This window comes from Acomys minous (genome assembly GCF_964271855.1).
Source record: "Acomys minous genome assembly, chromosome: 5".
NCBI lineage: Eukaryota > Metazoa > Chordata > Mammalia > Rodentia > Muridae > Acomys > Acomys minous.
Genome location: NC_140494.1, coordinates 104,199,867 through 104,224,451, shown reverse-complemented (window position 1 = coordinate 104,224,451; position 24,585 = coordinate 104,199,867). Strand labels below are relative to the sequence as shown.

Below are 24,585 nucleotides of genomic sequence, written 5' to 3'. Positions count from 1 at the left end.
GTTTTAAAGGAAAGAGGTTTACTGGGAAAGAGGCAAGAGGCAGGAAGAAGCAGCAGCAAAAAACCAAAAAACCCCCAACTTGGAGGCAGGCATTATATAGGGTTTCTGTGGTGGGCGGAGCTTTCTAGGATGGTCTGGGATTGGTGGGATTTTGTGGCCTGATCTTGGGCCTAGGTCAGGGATTGGTGGGATTCTGTGGCTTGATCTCGGAGCCAACTCTGGGATTGGTAGGATTTTAAGGCCTAATCTGTTTGTTTACTTTCTTGTAGGGCGCCGCTTCAGTTCTCAAGAGGCTGGAAAACTACAGCCTTTAGCGTCGTCTCCTTGGGAAACCCACACAATCCCAGTTCAGGTGAGAAGTGAGCACTTGGCGGAGGAGACTGGCAGGTTAGTACTTTTTTGTTTGGTTTTGGTTTCCTAGACAGAGTTTCTCTGTGTAGCCCTGGCTGTCCTGGACTCGCTTTGTAGACCAGGCTGGCCTCGAACTCACAGAGATCTGCCTCTGCCTTCTGAATCCTAGGATTAAAGGCGTGTACCACCGCGCCCAGCCTGTGGAGCACTTTTAAAGGTTAAGGCTATTACAATCACTTAGGCCAAGTGTCCTTTCCCGCGTGTAAAAAGCCAACAGTGCCACACCACAAAGCGTCATTGCAAGGATTCAGTGAGGTCGTTAATACAAAGCTCGGGCACACAACGTGGGCCCTGTGATTGCCAGCTCTGATTTGTTACGCTGTCTCCTTTGGGTCTTCCTCAACGTATATGGTCTGAGGTCCTTTTTCTCCGGCGCGTGGTAGATAAGCGTCTGCGCAGGCGCAGAACGGATTGCAATAGCGCTTACTGCCTCTGGGGGAGCCCGGGAGCTCCACTGTTCGCCCCGCCCCGCCCCGCCCTGAGAGGTCAGGGGTCAGTGGGTGGTGACAAGCCGGCTGCTGGTGGCGGTCATCGGTGGTCCTGGGTCTATGGCGCCACCTCAGCGCTGTCCCCTGTGTCGCCAAACCTTCTTCTGTGGTCGCGGACACGTCTACAGCCACAAGCACCAGCGGCAGTTGAAGGGAGCTCTGGAGCGGCTTCTACCGCAGGTGCGGACGCGGCGCTGGGGGAGGCCGGGGATGCGGGCTGTGGTTTCAGGGTCCTAGCTGTCTTGTGTCCGGCAGGTGGAGGCCGCCCGCAAGGCCGTCCGTGCCGCCCAGGTGGAGCGCTACGTCCCCGAGCACGATCGGTGCTGTTGGTGCCCGTGCTGTGGCTGCGAAGTGCGAAAACATCTGAGCCATGGGAACCTGACAGTGCTGCACGGGGGTCTGCTGGAACACCTGGCCAGGTGACAGCCGGGGAACACCACCTCCCCCTCTGTACACACACACAGATCGACGCCTATGTGGGATTGGAAAATTGGAATTGGGGAGAGGAGGGTCGCTTTTGTGACTTAATTGGGGTATGGATTAAGTTACCTGGACAACGTTGGAGCGTAGTGTGTCTTAGCCCTACCGTGGTCCCAGTGGTGTAGGAGGTTTTGCTAGGAAAGCCAGCCCTTCCCACCACCTCATACTTTATTGGGAAAAAAAGGAGTCCTGAAATGGAGATCTCGAAGAGGTTGGTAATAAATAATACTCCTCTCTCTGCCTTGTCCATGGAAACAACCCCGAGGCCAATCTGTATTACTTACTTAGCACCTTGATACCATTTTACTGCCTTAAAGTCTTGCTAAGGTTATTCTTCCTCTCCATTCTCAGCCCAGAGCATAAGAAAGCCACCAACAAATTCTGGTGGGAGAATAAGGCTGATGCCCAAATGAAAGAGAAATTTCTGATCTCCCCCCAGGATTATGCAAGGTAAGTTACCTGGAAAAGACGATGTAGGGCTGGAGAGGTGGCTCAGAGGTTAAGAGCACTGGCTGCTCTTCCAAAGGTCCCGAGTTCAATTCCCAGCAACCACATGGTGGCTCACAACCATCTATAATGAGATCCAGTGCCTTCTTGTGGTGGGCGGTTGTCGGCAGACTACTGTATAAATAATAATTCTTTTCAAAAGATAAAGAAAAAAAGAAAAGAGGAGGTAGTAGAGTGAACTCTCCAGATCTTTGTCAGGTACAAAAGCTTCAGGCAGTTCTGAGTGAGTGTCTGTAATCCCAGCATGAGGGAGGCTGAGAGAACATTCTTGAGAGTTCAAAGCCAGCCTGGGCTACAGAATGAGGCCTTATCTCAAAACAAGAGCAAATTGGGGGAGTTCAAAGTCAAGTACCTGAATTAGGAAGATCCAGGGCAGCCCAAGCTATGTCTCAAAATACTAAAAATAAGCAAATGTATTGCAAAGTCCAGTGAGGATTTCATTATTATTTAGTGTTTTCATAGCACCTTTTATTAGTATACGTTTCAAGTTCTATATTAAACACACATACAGCTGGGCGTGGTGGCGCACGCCTTTAATCCCAGCACTCGAGAGGCAGAGGCAGGCGGATCGCTGTGAGTTCGAGGCCAGCCTGGTCTACAAAGCGAGTCCAGGACAACCAGAGCTACACAGAGAAACCCTGTCTCGAAAAACCAAAAACAAACAAACAAACATACATACACACTAAAGATGTGATGGCTGGGTATGCTGGCTGGTGGGAAGTCCAGCCTTATTCTGTCCCCTGCTCTTTGATTGGCTGTAAGCTACCTTATTGACATATCAGGGGTACAATTGGAGAGCAGAATTAGTACAACATTTAGACAGGAAATTCTCAGAACAAGGATTGCAACCCAAAATTGTGTGTATGTGTGCAGAAATCAGCCTTTGAATTATAAAATAACCTTATAGCTACAGAGCCTTATGCCTACAGTTCCAGGTGTTTGGAAGGCTGAGACAAGAGGGTTGCTAGCCTCAGAGTTAAAAGAAGGCATCTGATCCCCTGGAACTGCAGTCACAGATGGTTGTGAGCTGCTGTGTGGGTTCTTTAAACTTGGGTCTCTATAAAGCAGATAGTACTCTTAACCTCTGAGCTATTTCTCCAGCCTCCAGCGTATGGTGAATGAAGATAGATATATAAAAACTTACTATTGAGAGAGATTTATTTATTTAGTTAGTTTTTGAGTTAGTTTTTGAGATAGCGTCTTTATGTAGCCCTGTCTATCCTGGAACTCACTGTGTAGATCAGGTTGTCCTTGAACTCACAGAGATCTGCCTGCCTCTGACTCTTGAGTGCTGAGACTAAAGGCGTGCACCACCACATTTGACTCATCCTTCTAAGTAAAAAAAGGAAAAAAAAATCAAGGTGTAAAAGAGCATAGGAATACATGCCTACACCAAGGAGGCAAAAGACAGGAGGATTGCCTAGCTCTGTTTTGAGACAGGATGTCACTATGTAATCCGTACTGGCCTCAAATACAAGATCTTCCTGCATCCACTTTCTCAATGGTGGTATTAGGTAAGACTTCTTTTTTTGTTTTTGGTTTTTTTTTTTTTGTTTGTTTGTTTTGGTTTTTTCGAAACAGGGTTTCTCTGTGTAGCCTTGGCTGTCCTGGACTCGCTTTGTAGAACAGACTGGCCTCAAACTCACAGCGATCCACCTGCCTCTGCCTCCCAAGGGCTGGGATAAAAGGCGGGCCTACCACTGCCTGGCAGTTAAAACTTATTTTATGTGTAGGAGTTTTTGCCTGTATTATATGTATGTATGCCATAAGCATGTAGTGCCTGCAGAGGCCAGAGGAGGATGTCACATGCCTTAGACCTGGAGTTACAGAAGTTGTGAACCACCACGTGGCTGCTTAAAACCAAAACCAGATCCTCTCTAAGAGCATCCAGTGCTGTTAACCTCTGAGCCATTTCTCCAGCCTTACTTTCTTTCTTTTTTTTTTTTTTTAAAGATTTATTTATTTTATTACATATAAAGTGTTCTGGCTGCACATACACCTGCTGGCCAGAAGAAGGCATCAGATCACATTATAGATGGCTGTGAGCCACCATGTGGTTGCTGGAGATTGAACTCAGGACCTCTGGATGATGAACAATCAGTGCCCTTAACCTCTGAGCCATCTCTCCAGCCCCTTACTTTCATTTTTAACGATGGGGAGGATGTGTGCAAATGCAGGTGTTCTTGGAGGTGCTATCTTCCGGGGGCTAGACTTACAGCAGTTGTGAATAGCCCCACATGTGTGTTGGAAACGAACCTGAGTTGTATGTAAGAGCAGCATGTGCTCTTAAACTCTGAGCTTAATCTCCAAGCCAGCTGTGGTATTTTGTTTTTGTTTTTTGGTTGTTTTCGGGGACAGGGTTTCTCTGAGTAGCCGTGGTTGTCCTAGACTTGCATTGTAGAGCAGGCTGGCCTCAAACTCATAGAGATCTGTCTGCCTCTGCCTCCCAAGTGCTGGGATTAAAGGCGAGTGTCACCACTGCCCAGCTTTTTTTTTTTTAAAGAATATTTTATGTGTGTATATGTGAGCGAATGTATGTATGTATGTATTTATTTGGTTTTTTTGAGACTAGGTTTCTCTGTGTAATAGCCCTGGCTGTCCTAGACTCACTTTGTAGACTAGGCTGGCCTCAAACTCACAGAGATCTGCCTGCCTCTGCCTCCCAAGTGCTGTGATTAAAGGTGTGTGCCACCACTGCCTGACCAAGATTGACTATTTTTTGTGTGTATATATATGTGTGTGTGTGTCTGTGACTGTATTTTGAAGGTTGACTGTTTTGTGTGTATATATATGTGTGTCTGTGACTGTATTTTTAAGGTTGACTGTTTTTTGTGTATATATGTGTGTGCCTGTATCTGCGTTGGGTATATGCATGTGAGTGTTGCTGCACAAGGAGGACAGAAGCATTAAATCCCCTGGAGTTGGAGTTACAGGTCGTGTCAGCTGCCCAATGTGTGCTGAGAACTGAATTTGATCCATTGGAAGAGTAGTATGTACTTTTAAAAAAAATGGGTGGTTTTATGTGGATTTTGTTTTTTTGAGACAGGGTTTCTCTGTGTAGCCTTGGCAGTCCTGGACTCTCTTTGTAGACCAGGCAGCCCTCGAACTCACATCAGTCCTCCTGCCTCTGCCTCCAGAGTTCTGGGATTAAAGGCGTGTGCCACCACGCCCACCTTGTGTATGATTTTTCTACCAGCATGTTTATTTGCATAGTATTTGTGAGCCTGGTGCCCTCTAAAGCTAGAAGAGGGCATTAGATCCCCAGAACTGGGTAGTCTCCATGTGGGTGCTGGCAATCAATCCTGAGCTCTCTAGAGGAGCAGCCGGTGCTTGTAAGCTATCACTGAGCTATCTCTCCAGCCTTTCTAAGTATTGCAGTATAAAACAAATACTAATAATATGTTGTTGGGAACCAGAGTTTGCACTGTGGCCAAAGGAGATACATTTAAGGAATGGTGGGATTTAAATAGGAAAATATCCTACAAATTCATAAGATAAAAATGTTAAGTGGGCCAGGCGGTGGTGGCGTACGCCTTTAACTCCACTCAGGATCCAGAGACAAAGGGATCTCTGAGTTCAAGGCCAGCCTGGTCTACAGAGTGAGGAGTTCCAGAACAGCCAGGGCTACACAGAGAAGCCCTGTCTCACAAAAAAAGGGGGTGGTGGTGTGAGGGAGGGAGTGGTAGCACACACCTTTAATCCTAGGACTTGAGAGGCAGAGGCAGGGGGATTTCTGTGAGTTCAAGGCTAGCCTGGTCTACAAAGTGAGTCCAGGACAGCCAGGACTTATGAGAAAGCCTGTCTCAAAAAAAAAAAACAAAAAAAAACAAAAACAAAAACAAAAAAAACCAAAATAAATAAATAAAAATTTAAAGCGAAAATAAATGAAGAATAGTGGATCTGTGTGAAAGTGTTACCAGTACCCTGGTGAAAGGCATAGGTGCTCACTGCTCACTTTACCAGTTGTTTTTGTGAGTTGAAAATTCTCAGAATTAAGCTGAGCATGGTGGTTCATCTCTGTGTTGTCAGCACTCAGATGGCTGAGGTGAGAGTTCTGTGCTAGTCTAAACTATAATCAGGCCCTCTCAGTTTTTCCCTCAGAATTAAAAACTCTCCTGGAGTGTCCTATACAACTGGTGGAGCTGAAGTTTTAGGCTGATTTCTCTATCTTCATTATTTCTATATAATTCTTATATTTTTAGGTTTAAGAAATCCATGGTGAAAGGCTTGGATTCCTATGAGGAAAAGGAGGACGAGGTGATTAAAGAGGTAGGAAGAAAGGCTTCTGGAGGCCCTCTCCCTGTGGTCCTGAGCCGACCTAAGCATTCTCTCTCTCACAGATGGCAGCTCAGATCCGTGAGGTAGAAGAAAGTCGGCAGGAAGTGGTCCGAACTGCCTTAGAGGTTGGTTTCCCTCGGAGGACCCAGAGCAGTATCCAAACCCACTGATGCCCGGATTTCCAGTCCAGTGTTTCAACTCAAGAGAGCTAATGGGTCACAAGTTCATATGCCTCAATTCCCTTCCCTGTCCACTGGGGCAGGCCCCTTGAGTGGAGCTGTGGGCAGGGCTGGGAGTTGGCATATGGGCAGTATCCTCTATAAGTCACTGCTGTGGGGGGGCATGGCCCAGGTAGGCTCCTAAGCACTTTAGACACATTTATTTTTCCTGAATCAAACTCAGCCTCAGGCAGAGCTAGATCCAGAAGAGGGCTCTTCAGCTGCAGGAAGCTGGAAAGCAGCCAATGGGTAAGTTACCAGGGAACGTCGTGAGGTGGAGGCGGGGGCATGGGAGCAGATCTAACGCTTGCCACCCTCACTGCTCAAGGACCTCATCTGCCAGCCTGGCTTCCCTGTCTTCCAGCCACACAGCCTCCAGCTCACAGCAGGTATCACACGTGGACCTGCAACCTGTTCCTGAGCTTGACTGGATGGAGACGGGACAGCACCTAACATTCATTGGCCATCAGGTACAATGGACAGGCAAACCAGGAGAGGGCCGCTGACCCCTCAGGTCCCATTCTAGCCGCCTCCCATCTTCTCTGTGGGGTTTCCAGTACTGTACCCTTCTCTGGTAGTGTTCCTAGACTCTTGGAATCCACACTTGGGTACCCCACGGGGATTTGAGGCCATTGAGTCCAAGCACCTCCTCCCATTTCCTGTGTTGCCCTATAACCAAGGTATTTACGGACCAACACCTCAGTTCTAACTTGGGATTGTTCTCAGTGATAGGTGAATTCTTCAGAAGTAGCGCTGTCAGAAGTTGTGTTCCTCTTTCTTAAAGTTTACTGTCTCTGGCTATGAGTATTTGATCATATGGATTTCTTACATCTTACTTTCTTCCCCCTTTTCACCACAGGAAACACCTGGAGTTGGTAACATCCACTCAGGTAAGTTTGAGCATTGTTTCTGTGTCTGCAAGACTGTGTCTGGTTTTTGGTCTTGTTTAGACAGGGTCTTACTATGTAGCCTGGCTAGGGATGGCCTGCAGATCTCTTCTATCTCCTTAGTGCTGGGATTGAAGGTGTGCATCACCACACACAGCTTTTTCATAGTTTAACCCTTAGCTCATGTTGGCTTTGAGCTCCTAAAGTGTTAGAATTAGACAGATGCCATATCTCATTAGTTTGCTGTGTTCTTATTTTGGGTTTTCAAGACAGGGTTTTTCTGTGTAGCCTTAACTGTCCTGGACTTGCTTTGTAAACCAGGCTGGCCTTGAACTCAGAGATCCACCTGCCTCTGCCTCCCCAGTGCTGGGTGTGCCACCATGCCCTTCTCTGTTTTCTTTTTAAAGCCTTAAAAAAAATTATCTGCAATAGATCAAAACTTCCAAGAGCTGAGGAAATGGCTCAGTTAGAGTTCTTGCTGTGTAAGCATGAAGACCCAGCCTCCAACCCTCAGCACCAGAAAAGAAGCCAGGCATGGCTTTAGCCCTAGCACTGTGGGATGGAGACAGAAGAATCCCGGCTGACCAGAGACCCTAGCTGAAACCAAGCTTGTTTTAGTTACTGGCATCTCATCGCAGCAAGACAGACAGCAACAGAAAAGCCCCTACGTCCAGTACTTGGGAGGCTGGGGCAGGAGGATCTTGATTTTGAAGCCAGGCTGAGATGTGTACTCAAGCCAGGCATGGTGTTCCACGCCTTTAATCCCAGCGCTGGGGAGGCAGAGGCAGGCAGATCTCTGTGAGTTCAAGGCCAGCCTAGTTACAAAGAGTCCAGGACACTGCGCTGGAGAGATGGCTCAGTGGTTAAGAGCTCTTCCTAAAGGTCTTGAGTTCAATTCCCAGCAACCACATGGTGGCTCACAACCATCTGTAATGTGATCTGGCCTAAAGGTGTACGTGCAGGAAGAACACTCAATACATAACAATAATAAATAATTAAAAAAAAAAAAAAAAGAGTCCAAGACAGTCAAAGCTACACAGAAAAACCCTATCTAAAAAAAAAAACCAGACAGACAAGGCAAAGGGAGACTGGGTATGATGATACAAAGCCTTTAATCCCAGTATTCAGGAGGCACAGGCAAACACTGTTTGTTTCAATGAGACAGGGTTTCTTTGTGTAGCCTTGGCTGTCCTGAAACTCACAGCGATCCACCTGCCTCTGCCTCCCAAGTGCTGGGATTAAAGGCGTGCGCCACCATGCCCGGCTGACACTTTTAATTCTAATATTCAGATCTCTATAAACTCAAGGCAAGCATGGTCTATATAGTAAATTCCAGGCCAACCAAGAATATAGTGAGTCCCTGTCTCAAAAAAGGCCAGGCATGGTGGTACACACTGTTAATCCCAGCACTTGGGAGGCAGAGACAGAGGCAGGCGGATCTCTGTCAGTTCTGAGGCCAGCTTGGTCTACAAAGTAAACCTAGGACTGTCAGGGCTGTTACAGAGAAACCTTGTCTTGAAAAAAAACAAAATAAAGGGCTGGAGAGAGGGCTCAGTGGTTAAGAGCACTGCCTCTGCCTCCCAAGTGCTTTAAAGGCATACAATACTGCCACCTGAGTTTTTGTTGGTTTTCCCCAACCTCCTTAAATATTTTTGAGGGTGCGGATGGATGGCCACTCACATGACATTTGTTTATTTTTGTGTGTGTAGTGTGAGCACACTGTGGCTTATGTGTAGAGTCAAAAGATAACTGTGGGAGTTCATCCTTCTCTTCCACTGTGTGGGTTCTGGGAATCAAAACTCATATCATTAGGCGTGGATCTCTGAGTTCCAGGACAACCAGGGTTACAGAGAAAACTTTTATATCCCCTCCACGCCCCCAAAGCTGCCCTCTTTTGTGATTTCAATAGGCACTAGGTATATACATGGTACAGCCATATACACAAGCAGAACACTACTCTACACAAAAATGAAAATGTACAAAGGCACTAGAGACTGGTTTCAGCTGTTTGTGGGCTGCCAAGCTCCAGAATCCCTGGGCTTAATTTTTAAAAAAAGATTTATATATTACACATACAATGTTCTGCTTACATGTATAACTGCATACCAGAAGAGGGCACCAGATCTCATTATAGATGGTAGTGAGCTACCTTTGGAAGACCTTTGGAAGAGCAGATTGTGCTCTTAACCGCTGAGCCAATTCACCAGCCCCCCTGGCTTATTTTAAGCACACCTAGCAGGATCCTGTTTGACCTATATTAAAGGGCTGTGCTTGTTCTAGGTGCTATACCACCCTGGATGGTCCAAGAGGAGGAGCACAATCCTGGAAACCTGATAGGACCTTCCTATGAAGAATTCCTGAAAGAGAGTAAGCAGCAGCAACACACACATCCAAAGCCATCACCTAAGCTAGCTGCAGTGTAGTAGTGTGTGCCTACAGACCCACCTACTGTCTATGAGACAAATCTACTTGAATTCAAATCCAGCCAGGCCAACATATTTTCTATTTGCAGAGGAAAAACAAAAGTTGAAGAAACTCCCCCCAGAGCGAGTTGGTGCCAACTTTGACCACAGCTCCAACACCAGCGCAAGCTGGCTGCCCTCTTTTGGCAGAGTCTGGAATAACGGGCGCCGCTGGCAGTCCAGGTATGGATGGACCGCTACCTCCCTACAGACTTTATTTTTTTGAGACAGGGTTTCTCTGTGTAGCTCTGGCTGTCCTGGACTCCCTTTGTACTCACAGCAATCTGCCTGCCTCCCGACTTTCTGTCCCGGCTAAGTCCTCATTTCCTTTCAGGCATCAATTCAAAACTGAAGCAGCAACAAGAAGCAAGCAATCACATAAAGAAAAGAGCTGAAGATTACCAGTCTGGTAACTTCTGATCTCAGCCAATGAGTGCATTCCAACTAAGACCAAAATGCTCTCCAGTTGCCTTTTTAAGGAAACAGAAGCACCCATTCATTTGATTTAATAAAGTTTTATTTTCCCAAATGTACAGCTGATTTAGCCTGTTTAAAAAAAAAAGGAAATAAATTAGTCACAATCTGAGTTCTCATAAGGGGAACACACAATACTTCAAAACACCTTTGGTTCTCTCACCTGCTTATGCATCTTCACCAGCAGCTGGGGCATCTCCACCCTTTGTGTTTCTTGTGTAAATTACTTGGGCTCTGTGCTTCGAAACCAGCTTGATAAGTCCTAAGAAAAAGGGTAAAGTGTTTAAAATTCAATGTATTTGAAGGCTCTGTCTGCATTGAGTATTATGTGTGCACCTGGTATCTGAGAAGATGCCCTGGGAACTGGTATCACAGATGGTTTTGAGCCATCTCTCCAGCTCCAAAGATGATGGGTTTTTTTTTTCTCTTGAGACAGGGTTTTTCTGTGTAGTAATTCTATTTAGAAAAGAAGTAGCAAGTGACCTGGGCATCGTGCACCTCTTTAATCCCAGCACTGAGGCAGAGGCAAGTGGATCTCTGATCTCAAGGCTAGCCTTGACTACTGAGTCTAGGACAGCTACACCTACACAGAGAAACCCTGTCTTGGAGGGAAAAAGTAGCAGCAAACACCTGAGTATCTGCTGTATTAAAAATGTTACATTCTGCTGGGCTTGGCGGCACACGCCTTTAATTCCAGCACTCAGGAGGCCAAGACAGGAAGATCGCTGTGAGTTTGAGGCCCACGTGGTCTACAAAGTTAGTATAAATCAGCCAAGGCTACACAGAGAAACCCTGTCTTGAAAAACTGTTACATTCCCTGCTAGGCGTACGCCTTTAATCACAGCACTCCGGAGGCAGATGATCACTGAGTTGGAGGACAGCCAGGGCTACACAGAAGAACCCTGTCTAGGGCAGGAACATACTATCATTGACAGTGTGAGCTACCAATATAGTTTTTTGTTGTTTTAAGGACTTACTATGAATTCAGTGCAGGGAGTCAGTTTCGCCCTGCTGCTGCACAGCAGTATAGTAGGCTAGCTGACCACGAGCTTTTCTCCTGTCCTCCCTGCCTACCATCTCGCTTTGGAAGTGTTAGGTTTACTGCACGAGTACATGTGCTTCTCTCCAAGGTTATCTTCCAACTCTTACCACGCCAGACCCCATCACTTGGGTCAGTGTATTTAGAAGAAATGACTATAAACAAAACACTGGAGGCAGGAGGATAATTTGCCTGGACTACATAGTGAAATGGTCTCCCAAAGTAGCAAGGCATGGTGATGCTCGCTTTTATCCAGAGAATCTAAAAGGGTCGAGAACTAAAGGCCAACTATAAAGTTAAAACAACAGCAGTAGGAGAGCAGGGTGGTGACCACCTTTACACGCAGTGTATGAGAGGCAAAGGCAGGTAGATCTCAAGGCCAGCCTGGTTTACAAGGGAGTTCAAGGGCAACCAGGGATACGGAGAGTTCCTATTTCAAAACAACAAAAAAGCAGTAATCTTTTCTCTAAGTCTATGCATTTATTCACTTGAAGGAGCCTCAATGGCCAGGCATGGTGGTGCCTGTATGCCTTTAATCCTAGCACTTGTGAGGTGGAGGCAGATGGATCTCTGTATAGTCCAGTCTGGTCTACACAGAGAAACCCTGTCTCAGAAAGAAATTTTTTCTTGGTAATGCTACTAACAAACCAAACCACTCAGGAAAACACAGGCCGCATCTTTTACCTTTACTGAGCAGCTCCTGAAGGGCTGCCCTGGCCAAGGAGCCGCGGATCTTCAGTCTCTCAGAGACCACAGCTGGAGTAATAAGCTTATAGTTGGGAACTTCCTTGCAGAGTTTGTCGTATGTGGCTTTGTCAAACAGGACTAAATTGTTGAGCTTGTCCCGAACTTTGCCTTTGGACCACTTCTGCTCATAAGAAGAGATAAGAGGACTAGTCAGGGCTCCAGGAAGAACCATCCTCTCTCTCCCAAATAACACAAATCTGAGAAACCCCAGTCAGCACCTCGGGAAAAATAAAGACTTCAAATTCAAAGTAAGTGACAGATCTAAGTGACCTTGTCTAGGAACAAGGTAAACTCTAGACCAACTGTTAGAATTGAAACAGAGACTTCACACACTTTTCCCCCGTAGTTTTAAAGCATCGGTTCTCAACCTCTGTGTCGCAGATCAGATATTTTTAAAAAATAAAAGTTAGTTATGAGGTAGCAACGAAAACAGTCTTATGGTTTGGGGTCAACACTATACGGGGAACTGTATTAAAGGGTCGTGGCAGTAGAAGGTTAAGAACCACTGCTTTAAAGGAATATACACCACCGTATTCCTGAAATACTGACAAAAGTGAGCAGAGTTATAGGCAAAGCCAACAGTATGGTTCTAGACTCACTGGGGGGAAATCACAGCACACGCGTTCACGAAAGGCCCCCTCCCGCCCAATTTTCCTCTCTAACAAATGGCTATCTATACCTTACCTTCTTTTTGGCCTTGCCACCAGACTTATTTACTGGGTCTTTGTCTTTTTTGGCCGACTTTCCAGCATCTTTCTTCTTCTTGTCGTCCTTGGGCGGCTAGGGAAAGAAATCGGGAGGGCAGGCTGGTCACAGGGTGGCCCCATGCGCCCCGATGGCAGTTCTTCCCCTACCCTTGGCGGCGACGCCGGAGCACATGGACGCAGTGCCCGCGGCCGCCGCCGAACACAAGCCCGCAGAGCACGAAGCCCTCCGTATAGGGTCGCCTCCCCCATCCCCCAGCACCGCTCGGCCCTCTGAACACCCGTTGCTCAACACTAGGGAGCCTCACCATGGCAAAGCTAGGAGAGTGGCGACAACCACTGCAGCCTCACTAAGATGTCGGAGAAAAAGGAAGCCCGCCTGGCCAACAATCCCAGAAACCTCCGCCTCGAGAGAGGACTTCCGGGGCAAGGGGTGGGGCCACGCTTAGACTAATCTCCGCCTCACCCACTTGTGAGAGGCGGAAAAGGGGAAGGGGCTTCCAATCTGCAAGCTGCGCCTCTTAGGGCTAGACTCAGCTGCAGGCGACCCGGCAGTCACTAATGCTCGCCTCTGGCACTGAGAAATGCTGTAGACCACTTCTCAGAAATTTGTTTTTTCGGAGCTGGGGCGGGGGAAGAAAATAAAATCTTGGTTTGCGCGTGCGCTTCAGGCGCGCGGGGGGCGGGGAAAAGGGGCCAGGGGGCGGGGCTATGACACCAGTTCCGGGGCTGGGCTGCGTGGAGGAGGCTGGGTTGTAGCGTCCCATCGGTAACTCAGCAATGGCGATTTTTAGTGTGTACGTAGTGAACAAAGCCGGTGGCCTGATTTACCAGTGGGACAGCTACTCGCCACGGGCTGAGGCTGAGAAAACTTTCAGCTACCCGCTGGATCTGCTGCTGAAACTGCACGACGAGCGTGTGCTGGTCGCTTTCGGACAGCGCGACGGCATCCGAGGTGGGCTGGGCTCAAGGGCGGGGCCGGCCTGCGGAAGTGGAATGGTGGGAGCGTGCAGGGTGGGAGTGGGAGTGAGAGGAGGGGTGAGGTTCGAATGGGAGTGGGAGTCAAAGGAGGGGTGGGGCGTGGGCCGGGCCGTCTCTGATCCGTAGGCTCTCTGGTCTGTAGTAGGCCACGCAGTGCTGGCCATCAATGGCGTGGATGTGAACGGGAAGTACACGGCCGACGGGAAAGAAGTGCTGGAGTATCTGGGTAACTCGGCCAATTACCCGGTGTCCATTCGATTCGGCCGGCCCCGCCTTACCTCTAACGAGAAGCTTATGCTGGCCTCCATGTTCCACTCGTAAGTGCCCTTTCCCCTTTAACCTCTCCCAGACTTTCCTAGTGTACCTGTCTCTAGGCCGGCTAAAGTGTTTGTGTGTGTGTGTGTGTGTGTGTGTGTGTGTGTGTGTGTGTGTGCTGACAGTCATTTTGTACCTCTTAAGTGGCAGAGCTCTTGTCATGAAGAAATAACTGACCAGCTATATCCAGGCTTGAGGTAATTTTGATTTTGCCTGAACGGCTTCTGTTCTCTTAGCCCTGGTTTCTTTCTTTCTTTTTAAAGATTTATTTATTATACAGTGCTCTGCCTAACTGTACACCTGCAGGCCAGAAGAGGGCATTAGATCACATTATAGATGGCTGTGAGCCACCCTGTGATTGATGGGAATTGACCTCAGGACCTCTGGAAGAGCAGACGGTGCTCTTAACCTCTGAGCTATCTCTCCAGCCCTGGTTTCTTCATCTTTTTTGTTTGTTTGTTTGTTTTGTTTTTCGAGGCAGAGACTCAAACTTTTAGAAAGGAAAAGAAAGAAAAGAAATTCTCTTGAGTGGCTCCAACAGCTAAGAAAATTGACAAGTGATAAATGGAGTCCTTCTTTTTTTGGTTTTTCGAGACAGGGTTTCTCTGTGTAGCCTTTGCTGTCCTGGACTGGCTTTGTAGACCAGGCTGGCTTCGAACTCAAATCTGTTTTCCTGCCTTTGCCTCATGGAGTGCAGGGATTAAAGGCATGCATCACCACCACGGCCTGGATAAGTAATTGAATTAAATGGACATTAAATTCTTCCTGTGGGGCTGGAGAGGTGACTCAGAGATTAAGAGCACTGCTCTTCCAAAGGTCCGGAGTTCAATTTCCAGCAACCACATGGTGGCTCACAACCATCTGTAATGAGATCTGGTGCCTACTTGTGGCTGACAGGTGCACATGTGGGCAGAACACTATATAAATAATAAATTTAAAAACTCTTCCTGTGATTATGGTATAAGATGTGTTGACGTAGGAATAGCTGTGACCTAGTAAGGTATTCTCTAGCACGTTGGTTTAGCTAAACATATTTAGTGTAAAATGTTTAATATTGGGGCTGGAGAGATGGTTCAGTGTTAGCTGCTCTTGCAGAAAGCCAGCATCTACGTTGGTGGCTCACAACTGTAAGTCGTGTGCCAACAGATTCGCTGCCTTCTGTCCCCCATGGGCACCAGGCACCATGTGGTATGCATGCATAGATGAGACAAAAACACTCATGTACCGCCATAAGCCCATTTTTATTTTGTCCTTCTTGCTACGTAAAGCAGTCTACACAGGAAGCTAGAGATGAAGTGACTTCTCAGGCACCACATTACCAAGTGACCAGGCTTGAGACGATAAATAAAATGAATAAAAATTAAATAACTCTTAGGGAAACTGTTTTATAGCAAATTATATCATGTACAATGTATACAGAAGGCACATGAATCTTAAAAGTTTTGATGTGGGGGCTGGAGAGATGGCTCAGAGGTTTAAGAGCACTGACTGCTCATTCAGAGGTCCTGAGTTCAATTCCCATCAGCCACATGTTTGCTCACAACCATCTATGATGAGATCTGATGCTCTCTTCTGGCCTGCAGGTGTACATGCAGGCAGACTACTATATACACAATAAATAAATCTGAAAGAAGAAAAGTTTTGATGCTCCTGCTAGGCAGTTCACAAGTATTTCTCCTGACTGTCCCAGGTTGTCAAGTGAATTCCTCCAGAGATGGGTTCTTGAGTGGAAGCGTTTGAGGAGCACTTTTGTGTCACTTGTACATTCCCAACTTTACCTCCTTTGCATATAGGTTGTTTGCCATTGGTTCCCAGCTGTCTCCAGAACAAGGCAGTTCAGGCATTGAGATGCTGGAGACAGATACGTTCAAACTGCACTGCTTCCAAACACTCACAGGTATGTGTCTGCAGAGCTCACAGGGACAGGTGGGGCAGATTGGACCAAGGGATTGACTTGAGAAAGCTTTGGTAAACAGCAACAGGGATGGTGTCAGGTTTTTCAGGCACAGTTGTACAAACACAATCATTTGCCAAAGCCAATATTGAACGAGAGGCTGATTTTGTTTATGTCAGCCAGTATGCTCAACTCTGGTTCTCCTGGGTGTGGATAAAATCCACAGCAATGTTAGGTTTCTCACATTTTGGAAGGTGTGTTCTTTTAAATAAAAATCGAAAGGCAAATAGACATGCCCTTTGGATCCTGCCCATCATCGCTTCGCTCCTTGACGCAGATCACTGACCTGCCAGTCTGTCTGGTTGTCCTGTTTCTCTTGATGAATGCCAAGTCTGAAAATGGCAGTTGACCTCCACTCATTACCCAGTGACAGTGAAGTCACCTCATCTCTAGCCGCCTTTGTTAGCTGCTTTATGTTGCAATGAGGACAAAATAAAAATGGGCTCATGGTAGTACTTTACAAAACCGAAAGGGCTGCAAAAATACAGAAAGCTGTTTGCTGCATTCTCTGTCCTTGGGTAATCATTCCTGGCTTTCCTCAGGGATCAAGTTTGTGGTCCTGGCAGATCCTAGGCAAGCTGGAATAGATTCTCTTCTCCGAAAAATTTATGAAATTTACTCAGACTTTGCCCTCAAGAATCCATTCTACTCCTTGGAAATGCCTATCAGGTAGGTAGCCCCATGCCCAGAGCCTGCCAGAGCCTTGTGCTGTCTCCCACGTCATTTAAAGTGACCACGTATCACTTTCAAGTAAAGAACAGTGACCAGCTCTGTTTATCTTGAGAATATAGGGTTTCCTTGTGTTTTGTGTCCTTCATGTAGTTTCTAATGGTTCTGCCTCTACCCTTTGTGGTGGGAGTGTCACACCTCACAATGTCTTGTCTTCTGGGTCTGGCCTAGATGTGAGCTGTTTGACCAAAACCTGAAGCTAGCTCTGGAGGTGGCAGAGAAGGCTGGCACTTTTGGACCTGGGTCATAGGCTGAACCTGGAATGGACCCCTGAGTTCTGAGACGTGCTGGAAAGGGCTTTGCTGTTTCTACTCCAGTGAGGCTCCTACTGCAGCAGCCTTGCTAATATACTTGAAAGTGGGAGAGCACTGAGCCTGGCGACGGGGACGGGTCCTGGGCTAGACTGCCACATTCGCTGCCCTTCTGTATATATTACAGCCCTCTGCCCCACTCTGTACAGACTTATTTATGGGGGAAGCTGGCTTAGCAATGCTGTAATAAACATTCCTTTGTTCTAGTGTTTGCTGTCCTAACTGATGGTCTGGGGAAAAGGCATGGGAGGGGAAGGCAGAAATGTAAGGGCATTTTTCATAGGTGAGGTAATCTCTTTTAGTAGAAAACAAAACAAATTGATGTTCATTGATATAATAGGCCAGGCACATCGGTGCACACCTGTAATCCCAGCACTTAGGAAGGCAGAGGCAAGTGGATCTCTTTATGTTCAAGGCCAGCCTGGTCTACAAAGCCAGTCAGGGACAGCCAAGTCTACGCAGAGAAACCCTGTCTCAGGAAAACAAACCAAAACAAAAAAACCTTAACATAAGAGTTTGACTCCTGAGCCTTAGATGGGATCCCAAGAGCTGCTGACTTCCTCGGAGCCTGAGGGGCTGGGTGGTAGATGATGGACTCTTACTAGCACTTATGAGTCACGCTAAGTTCTATCTCAGTATACACTCTGACCCCGGGATGTACGTTCTGTTACACACAGAATTTAGCAAGTTACAAAATACCTGTGCTTCAAAATCCTCAAGGCAGTTTCTGAAGGCCTGACTTTGGACCCCTGCTTTTTGACCACCTTCCATCAAGTTATTTGACCTACTTGCAACCCAGAAGTGTACAGTGCTCAGCTGAATGCTGAGCTTGTTTTTGTTTGTTTTGTTTTGTGAGACAGGGTTTCTCTGTGTAGCCTTGGCTGTCCTGGACTTGCTTTGTAGACCAGGCTGGCCTTGAACTCATAGCGATCCACTAGCTTCTGCCTCCCAAGTGCTGAGATTAAAGGCATGCACCACCACACCCGGCTTTAAAAAAAATTTTTTTTTCCTAAAAAGAAAAGAAAGGATGAACCACTAATTAGTATCAAATCTAGTTTTATTAATCTATAACAAGTCGGCTTGCCCTCTTTGTTCCTCCCTTCTGTCCCAGGGAATTGATGAGCATGGTGGCCGCTCTCCCTTAGGGAGTTGGCAAAAACTTTGCTCCCTGCCAAAGAAGCCTTAGGGTACAACAGAAACTGCAAGCCATTAGAGTTCTGCAGCTGCAGAGACAGAGTCACCTCACTAGGAGATGGGGACAGGACCTAGGAGGGATGAAGGGTCGGGGAGACACCCTGAATGCAGGCGTTGTCTGTCGGCTAGAAGATAGAAACAAGTTGATGGAGTCTAAAAACAAACATTTAAATAGAGCATAGGATGGGGAGCTGGGATCTCATTAGCCACCGATAACTCGCAGCACCATGGATGTTCAGGGAGACAGTGTAGACACAGAAAGGCGAAGGTTCTATGCTAGCCAGAGCAGCGTCTCCCTCTCTGTCCTGCGAGCCAGGCTGCAGTTGGGGACGCTCCACAGTGAGTACTTTCCTTACTCTGCCTTCTTGGGTACTCGGCCCATCTTGGTGCGGATATTTCGAAGTAGAAAGAAGGCAATTGTGCTGGCTATACAGATCACTTCTGCCACCCAGAAGGCTGTGCTCCAGCTATAGTGCTTGGCAATGGTGCTGAAGGGCAACCCAGCCAGAAATCCGCCCACTGTTGTGGAGAAGGAGAAGAGCCTGAGCCACATGTGAGGGGGATTAAGCAGCTAGGCAGGGCTGCCTCTAACAGGCCGAGCAAGGCAGGGAAGGGAGGCAGCTGTTCCAGAAAGCTCCACTTACCATTGGCCATGAGTCCCACGATAGCGTGAGAGGTGCCACACAGGTTGGGAGGTGCACTCTCATTGGCTATGACTCCAAACAAGGCAATGGGGCCATAAGAAGAAAAGCCAAACACAGCTCCCAACACTAGGATCCAAATCTGCAAGGGCAGTGAGAGACAGCGTTGAGAAATGGAAAGTGCCCACAAGTGCCTAAGGAGGAACAGACTAGTCAAGGCACAGTCAGTAGCCACCCTCACCCCACTCCCCAGTACAACTGGCACAGTGAGTGAGCCAGCCCCAAGGGCCTAGGTGGGCAAGGGAGATAGTGCTCCCTCTGTGTTGGATGCTAGTTAGCTCAGAATCTGTGCAAGCTGGGTTGGTTAGGGGCAAGACAGGGGTGAAACAAAAGTGAGACAGACCAGGAAGAAAACCAGAGATATCTTTAAGGCACCTCGTGCTCCGTAAAGCCTGTGAGCTCAGCCAGAGGATGGAGAGCAGGAGTCCAGAAAGCATCCTAGAGCGCAGAGGAAAGAGAAGAAAACCGGGCCCAGAGTGGAGGCGGGACACAAAGTACGGAAGAAACTGAGGTACTAAAGAACAGCAGAGGGAGAAGGAGCTGGCCCAGGGGAGAGTGTCCTGCTTTTTCTGCTTGTACCCTGCAGCCAGCCAGGCACTATATTTACCTTGGGTGAGTCACTGGTCACCGTTACCCGGAAGAGGAACATGGATGCTGCCATGCCAGCCATCATGAACAGCAACAGGCCATGGCGAGGGTTCCCATACACAGACAGCCCCGCCTGAGGATACAGTGCCGGCCACATCAGGCCCTCCGAGTGGGCCAGAACACCCCCACCCCTGGACTCTGACACAGCAGGACTGTTGCTGACAGGTCTTTGGCAGTGTGTCACAGTTCCTGGCCCCAGGCGGCTCTGGGAGGCCCTGGGAGCTGCCCGGTGTTCTAAGGCCAAATTCCACAACATCCCTTCCTCCACCTTGGGGCAGGCAAGGGACACGTGCTAGGGTGCTGCACCTAGGCTAATGCCACCCGTGGTTTTCTTGGGGGGCAGAGAAACCTGCTGACTAGGGAGAGATTCTGGGTCTGTTTGCTGTTAGAGCTTTTTCCACAAGCCTTATCTCCACATCTCTCTCTCTCTCTTTTTTTTTTTTTCCGAGACAGGGTTTCTGTGTAGCCTTGGTTGTCCTGGACTCCCTTTGTAGACCAGGCTGACCTTGAACTCACAGTGATCCCCCTGCCTCTGCCTCCCGAGCCCTGGGATTAAAGGCGTGTGCCACCACGCCTGGCATCTCCACATCTCTTAAGGCAGGTGAGATAAGTCTGGAATCATTCCCCACTTTCATCGAACTAATGTGCCAACCAGACCATACGCCAGGACTCCCATCTCTCCACTGACTGGTCCAGCCATGCAAAGAAGACTCAAAGGGCCTCTCTTTTTTTGTTTGTTTGTTGGTTGGTTTTGGAGACAGGGTTTCTCTGTGTAGCCTTGGCTGTCCTGGAACTTGCTCTGTAGACCAGGCTGGCCTCAAACTCACAGAGGTCCGCCTGCCTCTGCCTCCTGAGAGCTGGGATTAAAGGCGTGCGCCACCACTGCCCGGCTTCAAAGGGTCTCTCTTTACAGATCCTTCTGCCCGCTCACCTTTGCCATGGCCCGGTCTGACAGGTAGCCAGCTGCAATGCTGCCTACAAGGCCTCCAACTTCCAGAGCACTTACGTAGGAGCTACCTGCATGGGGAATTGTGGGGAGAAGGAAGGGAAAAGAGTGAAAAGATGTTTTCCCACTGAAGTTATCCCACAGCAGCCCCCACCTCAGAGAAGGTGTAAGTGGACAAAGGGAAGCGAGGCCTGGGTATCCTGTCTCCTGCATTAACTCCTAATTTTTACACCCTTCCCTGTCCAAACACTCATCTTACCCACAAGGGCAGTCTGCCCTCTCTCCTGGATAAGGAAGAACTGGCCCCAGTCTGTACAGCAGGTCTTGACTCCAAAGACCACAAGGTAGCCGGTGGATAGCACCCACAGATAGGGGGACAGCAGCAGATCCTGTAGGGTGCTGTCCTCCTTTGATGAGCCTGCAAATGGGAAAAGGCCAGGTAGGATTTGGGCTCTGCCCCCACCGCACCACCACCACTCATCACCGGGTGTCAGGACAGAGCCTGTGGGCACAACCAGGACTGATGTGAAAGGTAGCTCTCCTCTCCCCTACCGTGCTGCAAATGCCTCAGCAAATGAAAGGGAAACTGAGGGCTGGTGCGGATGGAAGAAGGCACCCAGACCGATAACGCTTGGAGTGTTGTGCTGTCGGGGAGGGCCCAGGACGTGCTGGCTTGGGCTTTCAGAATAGAATTTTACCTTTCCACCCAACCCCCATTTCCACTACTTCCCTTACATCTATGGCGAGCACAAGGCAAAGCAAAAAAGACCAGACTGACAAAACTGTGCCAAGTAAAGGGTGAGTGAAGGTGCCCCGGGCATCACCTTGGTAGAGGCTCACCCTTTTTGCCCTTGGAGGGGGTAGGGTCCAGATTTCGGAGTCCAACGTCAGCAGGTTCGTTGTGGATGAGCAACAGACAGAGGAAGGAGACAGCCACGCACAGTGCCCCAGACAGGGCCAGCGTGCTCCGCCAGCTGTAGCTCTGGGCAAGGACTGTTGCCAAGATAGGGCCCAAACCTCCAGCCAGGTTCATGCTGGTTGACAACACAGCCCACCAAGTGCCAAACTGGGATGGCTCAAACCACTGTGAGACAGAGCGGGCAGTCCACAGTGAGGGAGCACCTCAAGTGCGCCAGACCTAGAGATTCACATTACAGGGAAGAGGGAAAGAGCCAATTCCCTCATCTGCCACCCGATCCCACCACTCTCAGGCTCCCAAAATATCCCGACAGCAGCAGGAGCTGGCAGGGAACTCTTCAGCAACCTGCTGTGGGTTAGGGAGGAAGGGGTGTGTACGAAGGGGTTCTTCTTCCAAGTGCTCGTCAGGTACCCTCTGCCACTCCAGGCAGGCGTGTCAGATGCACTCACCTTCCGGAGGATCTTCCCACAGGGGGGCCAGCCTAGGCCCTGGGCCAGGCCATTAAGAAACCAGAGAGCAGCAAAGGCTGACACTGTAGAGCTCCAAGAGAAGATTACGTTGACCAGACCAACCAGGAGCAGCCCAGAGGAGAAAAGCCAGCGAGCACTCATCTGATCGGACAGCACCCCACTCACAAACTTGCTGATGGCATAGGCTGCCGACTGGCTGCTTGTGATGAGCCCTGCAGCGGAAGAGGAGCGGGGAGCAGGACACCTGAGGGGTTAGGGACAAGGCAGAGGCACAGGAGGGGTGGAGGAAGGCAAGGGGGTCAGGTGTGTACAGGTGCCTGGCAGGGTGAAACAGGTTCCTTCCCAGGTTAACAGGAGGACCTGTGCTACAGAGTTGACATTTTCCTGCCTGCCGAGCCATGCGTCATAGGCCCAGGCTAGGCTGACTTGGGACTTCTCAGCCTCTTGGATTTCTATCTGTAGCTGTCTGAATTAGACGGGCAACATTTTTTTTTTCTCCCTGGAATTTGCAGTTCCCACCTCACCCTGAATGCCAGCAGAAGGCCTCAAGCAGCTCTGCTGCCCCACCATGCCTGAATGTGGGGTGAAGGGCTCTAGCATAGAGTCAAAGATCTTGGCAGTCCACACTAAATCATGGGGCTACCTTGCCAGTGCTCACTGTAGCCTGTGGGAGCAGCATGCACTTACAGGTGGTATGAAAACCTTGCTAACCTCCCCCCCCCCAAGTAGTGCCTCCTGGGCACACGTGGGTCACAGGCATGCACAGCAGATAAGCAGTTGGCCTCAGTCCTTCACCCACACCCACTCACATGGAGCTCGACCTCTGCACCTAATGCGGGCTAGAAAGCCTCCATGCACACATCATGTTTGCCTACACGATACTCCACAAACAGCGTAGCCCACAGCCCACCACCCGACCCTTCCAAGGCTCACCCAAATCATCCTTGTCCAGAGCAATCTCCTCCACCAGCGATGGCATGACAAAGGAGAAGGTTTTGCGGTTGAAGTAGTAGAGGCTGTAGCCCCCAAACATGGCTGCGAATATGACAGTGCGGTAATAGCCATAGCCTTGGGCTGCCATGGTGGAAAAAGCAGGCCCTGCTGGCCAGGTCACAGTGCTTCTGAGCGCAGCCTCTTGACTGCTCCTGCTTGCAGCTCCCTTTAGTGCCCGGTTCTGCTGAGCTGTGTTTTTCTGCTCCCTCCTCCACTCGGGCTCTTTATAGCCACCTTCTGGACAATCATTAAGCCTGGGGCAACAACCAGGGAACCCAGTGTCCTGAGGGAGACAAGGAAACAGTAGATTACTAAGAACCTAACTGGGGGAGTAAAGAGAGGGTCCCTGAAGAAGCCATGCCTGTCCCTAGGATTTCTGCTTTTCCCTCCTTTCCCATGTCCTCCTGCCTGTAAAAGCAGCTGTGATTAAAGGCTCAGCCTAATTACTTTTGTCTGCATGAGCCCAGGGGAGGCTGGGGTAGGATGAACAGAGCCGAGCTCTCAGTATAGCCAGACTCCCTTAGCCAGTGAACTTTCTCATTCAAGTTCACTGAGGGTTCCAGGTTGCCAGACCTCATGAAAGGCACTAGACTAGTTTCTACATTCAGCCTTTTTCAAACAGCCCCATAGCCACTCCCGAGCTTTCTAGAGCTGACTACCCAATGGGTATACTTTCCTAACAGATAGGTATCCCCTTCATTGGCGGATACATTCCGTGACCTATTCATGGTGGTAGTGAACAGTGTATACGCTTTCCTTACATTTATATACAGTGATAAAACTTAAATATATAAATCGGGCCTAGTAAATAATTAATAAAACACAATGCACTATAACAAAAGTTCCTAAGCCTAGTGTTTATTTCTGTAATTTCCCACTTCATTCGGTCACTGAAATGTGCAAAGCACAACAGTGAATAAGAGGGAGTTAGCTAACTTGCAAAATTAATTGGGGACAAGCCCCCTTAGTTGGCTCAGAGCGACTCCCAGAAGGCGCGCTAAGGGCTCAGGTCAGGACGAGAGCCCCTTGGAACTGCTTCTGGGTCCCTATTACCCAGCAACATCAGTCGGGCTTCGGTACTGCAGGGGTGTGGGCCCTGTAGCACGCCGCCGTTCCGCTCGGTTGCGCGGCCGCTGGAGCAGAAGGCGTAGGCGCGAGGGAGCTGCACGTCGCCTTGGGAGCCTAGGCTCGGCCAGTCAGGATGGGCATTCGGCACCTGCCCAGCAGCACCCTGTGTCCTCAAGCCACCCAGGACACCCGACTCCAGGCTGGGAACTGCGGGTCCTGGGGGACAGGAGCAGGAGAGCTGTGGAGATGGAGCGCTGCAGCCACGAGTGCTCGACCGCCGTCCCTGGGCCATGGAACTGTCGCCATTCCGGAAGGGCAGTCACAGGGACAGCCTCCGCCGTAGTCGGAAGTCAGGGGTACCCCAAAGCTCTAGACTTGCCCTCCAGTCCCGCCCTCACAGACGCCCCACCCTCGCATGCCACCCCTACCTGGAAGGAGGCGGGGCTCGAAGAAGACTGGTGCGCACGCACAAAGGTGGGCGGACCCGCCCTGTGATGAAGACGTCATCCAGCCTGTCACGCAGCTCCCTGCGTAAGGACAGTGACGTTTATAGGCTGAGCACCACTCATACCGTTACGTTCAATTCACCAGTTTCTATAGGATGCCTTCTGGTACGGCGCACATTCAGAAAACTAAAGAAATACTCCCAGCTTGTAGAGGC

General features: G+C 49.0%; 4 protein-coding genes across 9 annotated transcripts; 2 read left to right on the top strand and 2 right to left on the bottom strand.

The window, feature by feature from the left end:
- The first annotated feature begins 451 nt into the window (after nt 1-451).
- CENATAC (centrosomal AT-AC splicing factor) lies at nt 452-10,260 on the top strand. 3 transcript variants are annotated; one of them, XM_084783385.1, is made up of 11 exons: nt 452-1,079; nt 1,155-1,318; nt 1,731-1,829; nt 6,089-6,155; nt 6,227-6,289; nt 6,567-6,631; nt 6,711-6,852; nt 7,242-7,272; nt 9,550-9,636; nt 9,782-9,914; nt 10,066-10,260. In XM_084783385.1, the coding sequence occupies exons 1-11, from the start codon at nt 960-962 to the stop codon at nt 10,124-10,126; spliced, it is 1,032 nt and encodes a 343-aa protein (XP_084639511.1). In that variant the 5' UTR covers nt 452-959; the 3' UTR covers nt 10,127-10,260. The 3 variants fall into 3 exon arrangements, with proteins under 3 accessions (XP_084639511.1, XP_084639512.1, XP_084639513.1); XM_084783386.1 differs by having other exon boundaries at nt 453-1,079; nt 6,726-6,852; XM_084783387.1 differs by having other exon boundaries at nt 456-1,079; nt 6,747-6,852.
- RPS25 (ribosomal protein S25) lies at nt 10,231-13,152 on the bottom strand. The gene is made up of 5 exons (XM_084783391.1): nt 13,004-13,152; nt 12,676-12,771; nt 11,929-12,112; nt 10,369-10,467; nt 10,231-10,277 (listed from the first exon to the last, which is right to left on the bottom strand). Exons 1-4 carry the CDS (start codon nt 13,004-13,006, stop codon nt 10,373-10,375), a joined length of 378 nt encoding a protein of 125 aa, XP_084639517.1. The 5' UTR covers nt 13,007-13,152; the 3' UTR covers nt 10,231-10,277; nt 10,369-10,372.
- A 250-nt stretch (nt 13,153-13,402) lies between these two features.
- Nucleotides 13,403-17,191, top strand: TRAPPC4 (trafficking protein particle complex subunit 4). Of its 2 annotated transcripts, none has more exons than XM_084783389.1 (5): nt 13,403-13,650; nt 13,822-13,993; nt 15,785-15,888; nt 16,488-16,614; nt 16,846-17,191. In XM_084783389.1, the coding sequence occupies exons 1-5, from the start codon at nt 13,476-13,478 to the stop codon at nt 16,922-16,924; spliced, it is 657 nt and encodes a 218-aa protein (XP_084639515.1). In that variant the 5' UTR covers nt 13,403-13,475; the 3' UTR covers nt 16,925-17,191. The 2 variants fall into 2 exon arrangements, with proteins under 2 accessions (XP_084639515.1, XP_084639514.1); XM_084783388.1 differs by having other exon boundaries at nt 13,404-13,650; nt 13,819-13,993.
- Nucleotides 17,192-18,024: 833 nt separating this feature from the next.
- On the bottom strand, nt 18,025-24,368 carry SLC37A4 (solute carrier family 37 member 4). 3 transcript variants are annotated; one of them, XM_084781666.1, is made up of 10 exons: nt 24,353-24,368; nt 22,797-23,139; nt 21,843-22,075; nt 21,315-21,558; nt 20,734-20,892; nt 20,460-20,545; nt 19,488-19,601; nt 19,256-19,318; nt 18,824-18,962; nt 18,025-18,698 (listed from the first exon to the last, which is right to left on the bottom strand). In XM_084781666.1, exons 2-10 carry the CDS (start codon nt 22,942-22,944, stop codon nt 18,532-18,534), a joined length of 1,353 nt encoding a protein of 450 aa, XP_084637792.1. In that variant the 5' UTR covers nt 22,945-23,139; nt 24,353-24,368; the 3' UTR covers nt 18,025-18,531. The 3 variants fall into 3 exon arrangements, with proteins under 3 accessions (XP_084637792.1, XP_084637791.1, XP_084637793.1); XM_084781665.1 differs by lacking the exon at nt 24,353-24,368 and adding an exon at nt 23,910-24,299; XM_084781667.1 differs by lacking the exons at nt 19,256-19,318; nt 24,353-24,368 and adding an exon at nt 23,910-24,296.
- Nucleotides 24,369-24,585: the final 217 nt, after the last annotated feature.

Excerpts from the sequence above, each read along its gene's own strand:
- SLC37A4 (XM_084781666.1), bottom strand. The coding sequence starts at position 22,944 with ATGGCAGCCCAAGGCTATGGCTATTACCGCACTGTCATATTCGCAGCC. Across the intron at positions 20,893-21,314 it reads CCCCTCCAAGGGCAAAAAGG|GCTCATCAAAGGAGGACAGC; the intron begins GTGAGCCTCTAC and ends TCCCATTTGCAG. Across the intron at positions 20,546-20,733 it reads AGGGCAGACTGCCCTTGTGG|GTAGCTCCTACGTAAGTGCT; the intron begins GTAAGATGAGTG and ends TTCCCCATGCAG.
- RPS25 (XM_084783391.1), bottom strand. Across the intron at positions 12,113-12,675 it reads GTGGCAAGGCCAAAAAGAAG|AAGTGGTCCAAAGGCAAAGT; the intron begins GTAAGGTATAGA and ends TCTTATGAGCAG. Across the intron at positions 10,468-11,928 it reads TCAGGAGCTGCTCAGTAAAG|GACTTATCAAGCTGGTTTCG; the intron begins GTAAAAGATGCG and ends CCTTTTTCTTAG.
- CENATAC (XM_084783385.1), top strand. The coding sequence starts at position 960 with ATGGCGCCACCTCAGCGCTGTCCCCTGTGTCGCCAAACCTTCTTCTGT. Across the intron at positions 6,632-6,710 it reads AGCTGGAAAGCAGCCAATGG|GACCTCATCTGCCAGCCTGG; the intron begins GTAAGTTACCAG and ends TCACTGCTCAAG. Across the intron at positions 9,915-10,065 it reads GGGCGCCGCTGGCAGTCCAG|GCATCAATTCAAAACTGAAG; the intron begins GTATGGATGGAC and ends ATTTCCTTTCAG.
- TRAPPC4 (XM_084783388.1), top strand. The coding sequence starts at position 13,476 with ATGGCGATTTTTAGTGTGTACGTAGTGAACAAAGCCGGTGGCCTGATT. Across the intron at positions 13,651-13,818 it reads ACAGCGCGACGGCATCCGAG|TAGGCCACGCAGTGCTGGCC; the intron begins GTGGGCTGGGCT and ends TCTGGTCTGTAG. Across the intron at positions 15,889-16,487 it reads CTGCTTCCAAACACTCACAG|GGATCAAGTTTGTGGTCCTG; the intron begins GTATGTGTCTGC and ends GGCTTTCCTCAG.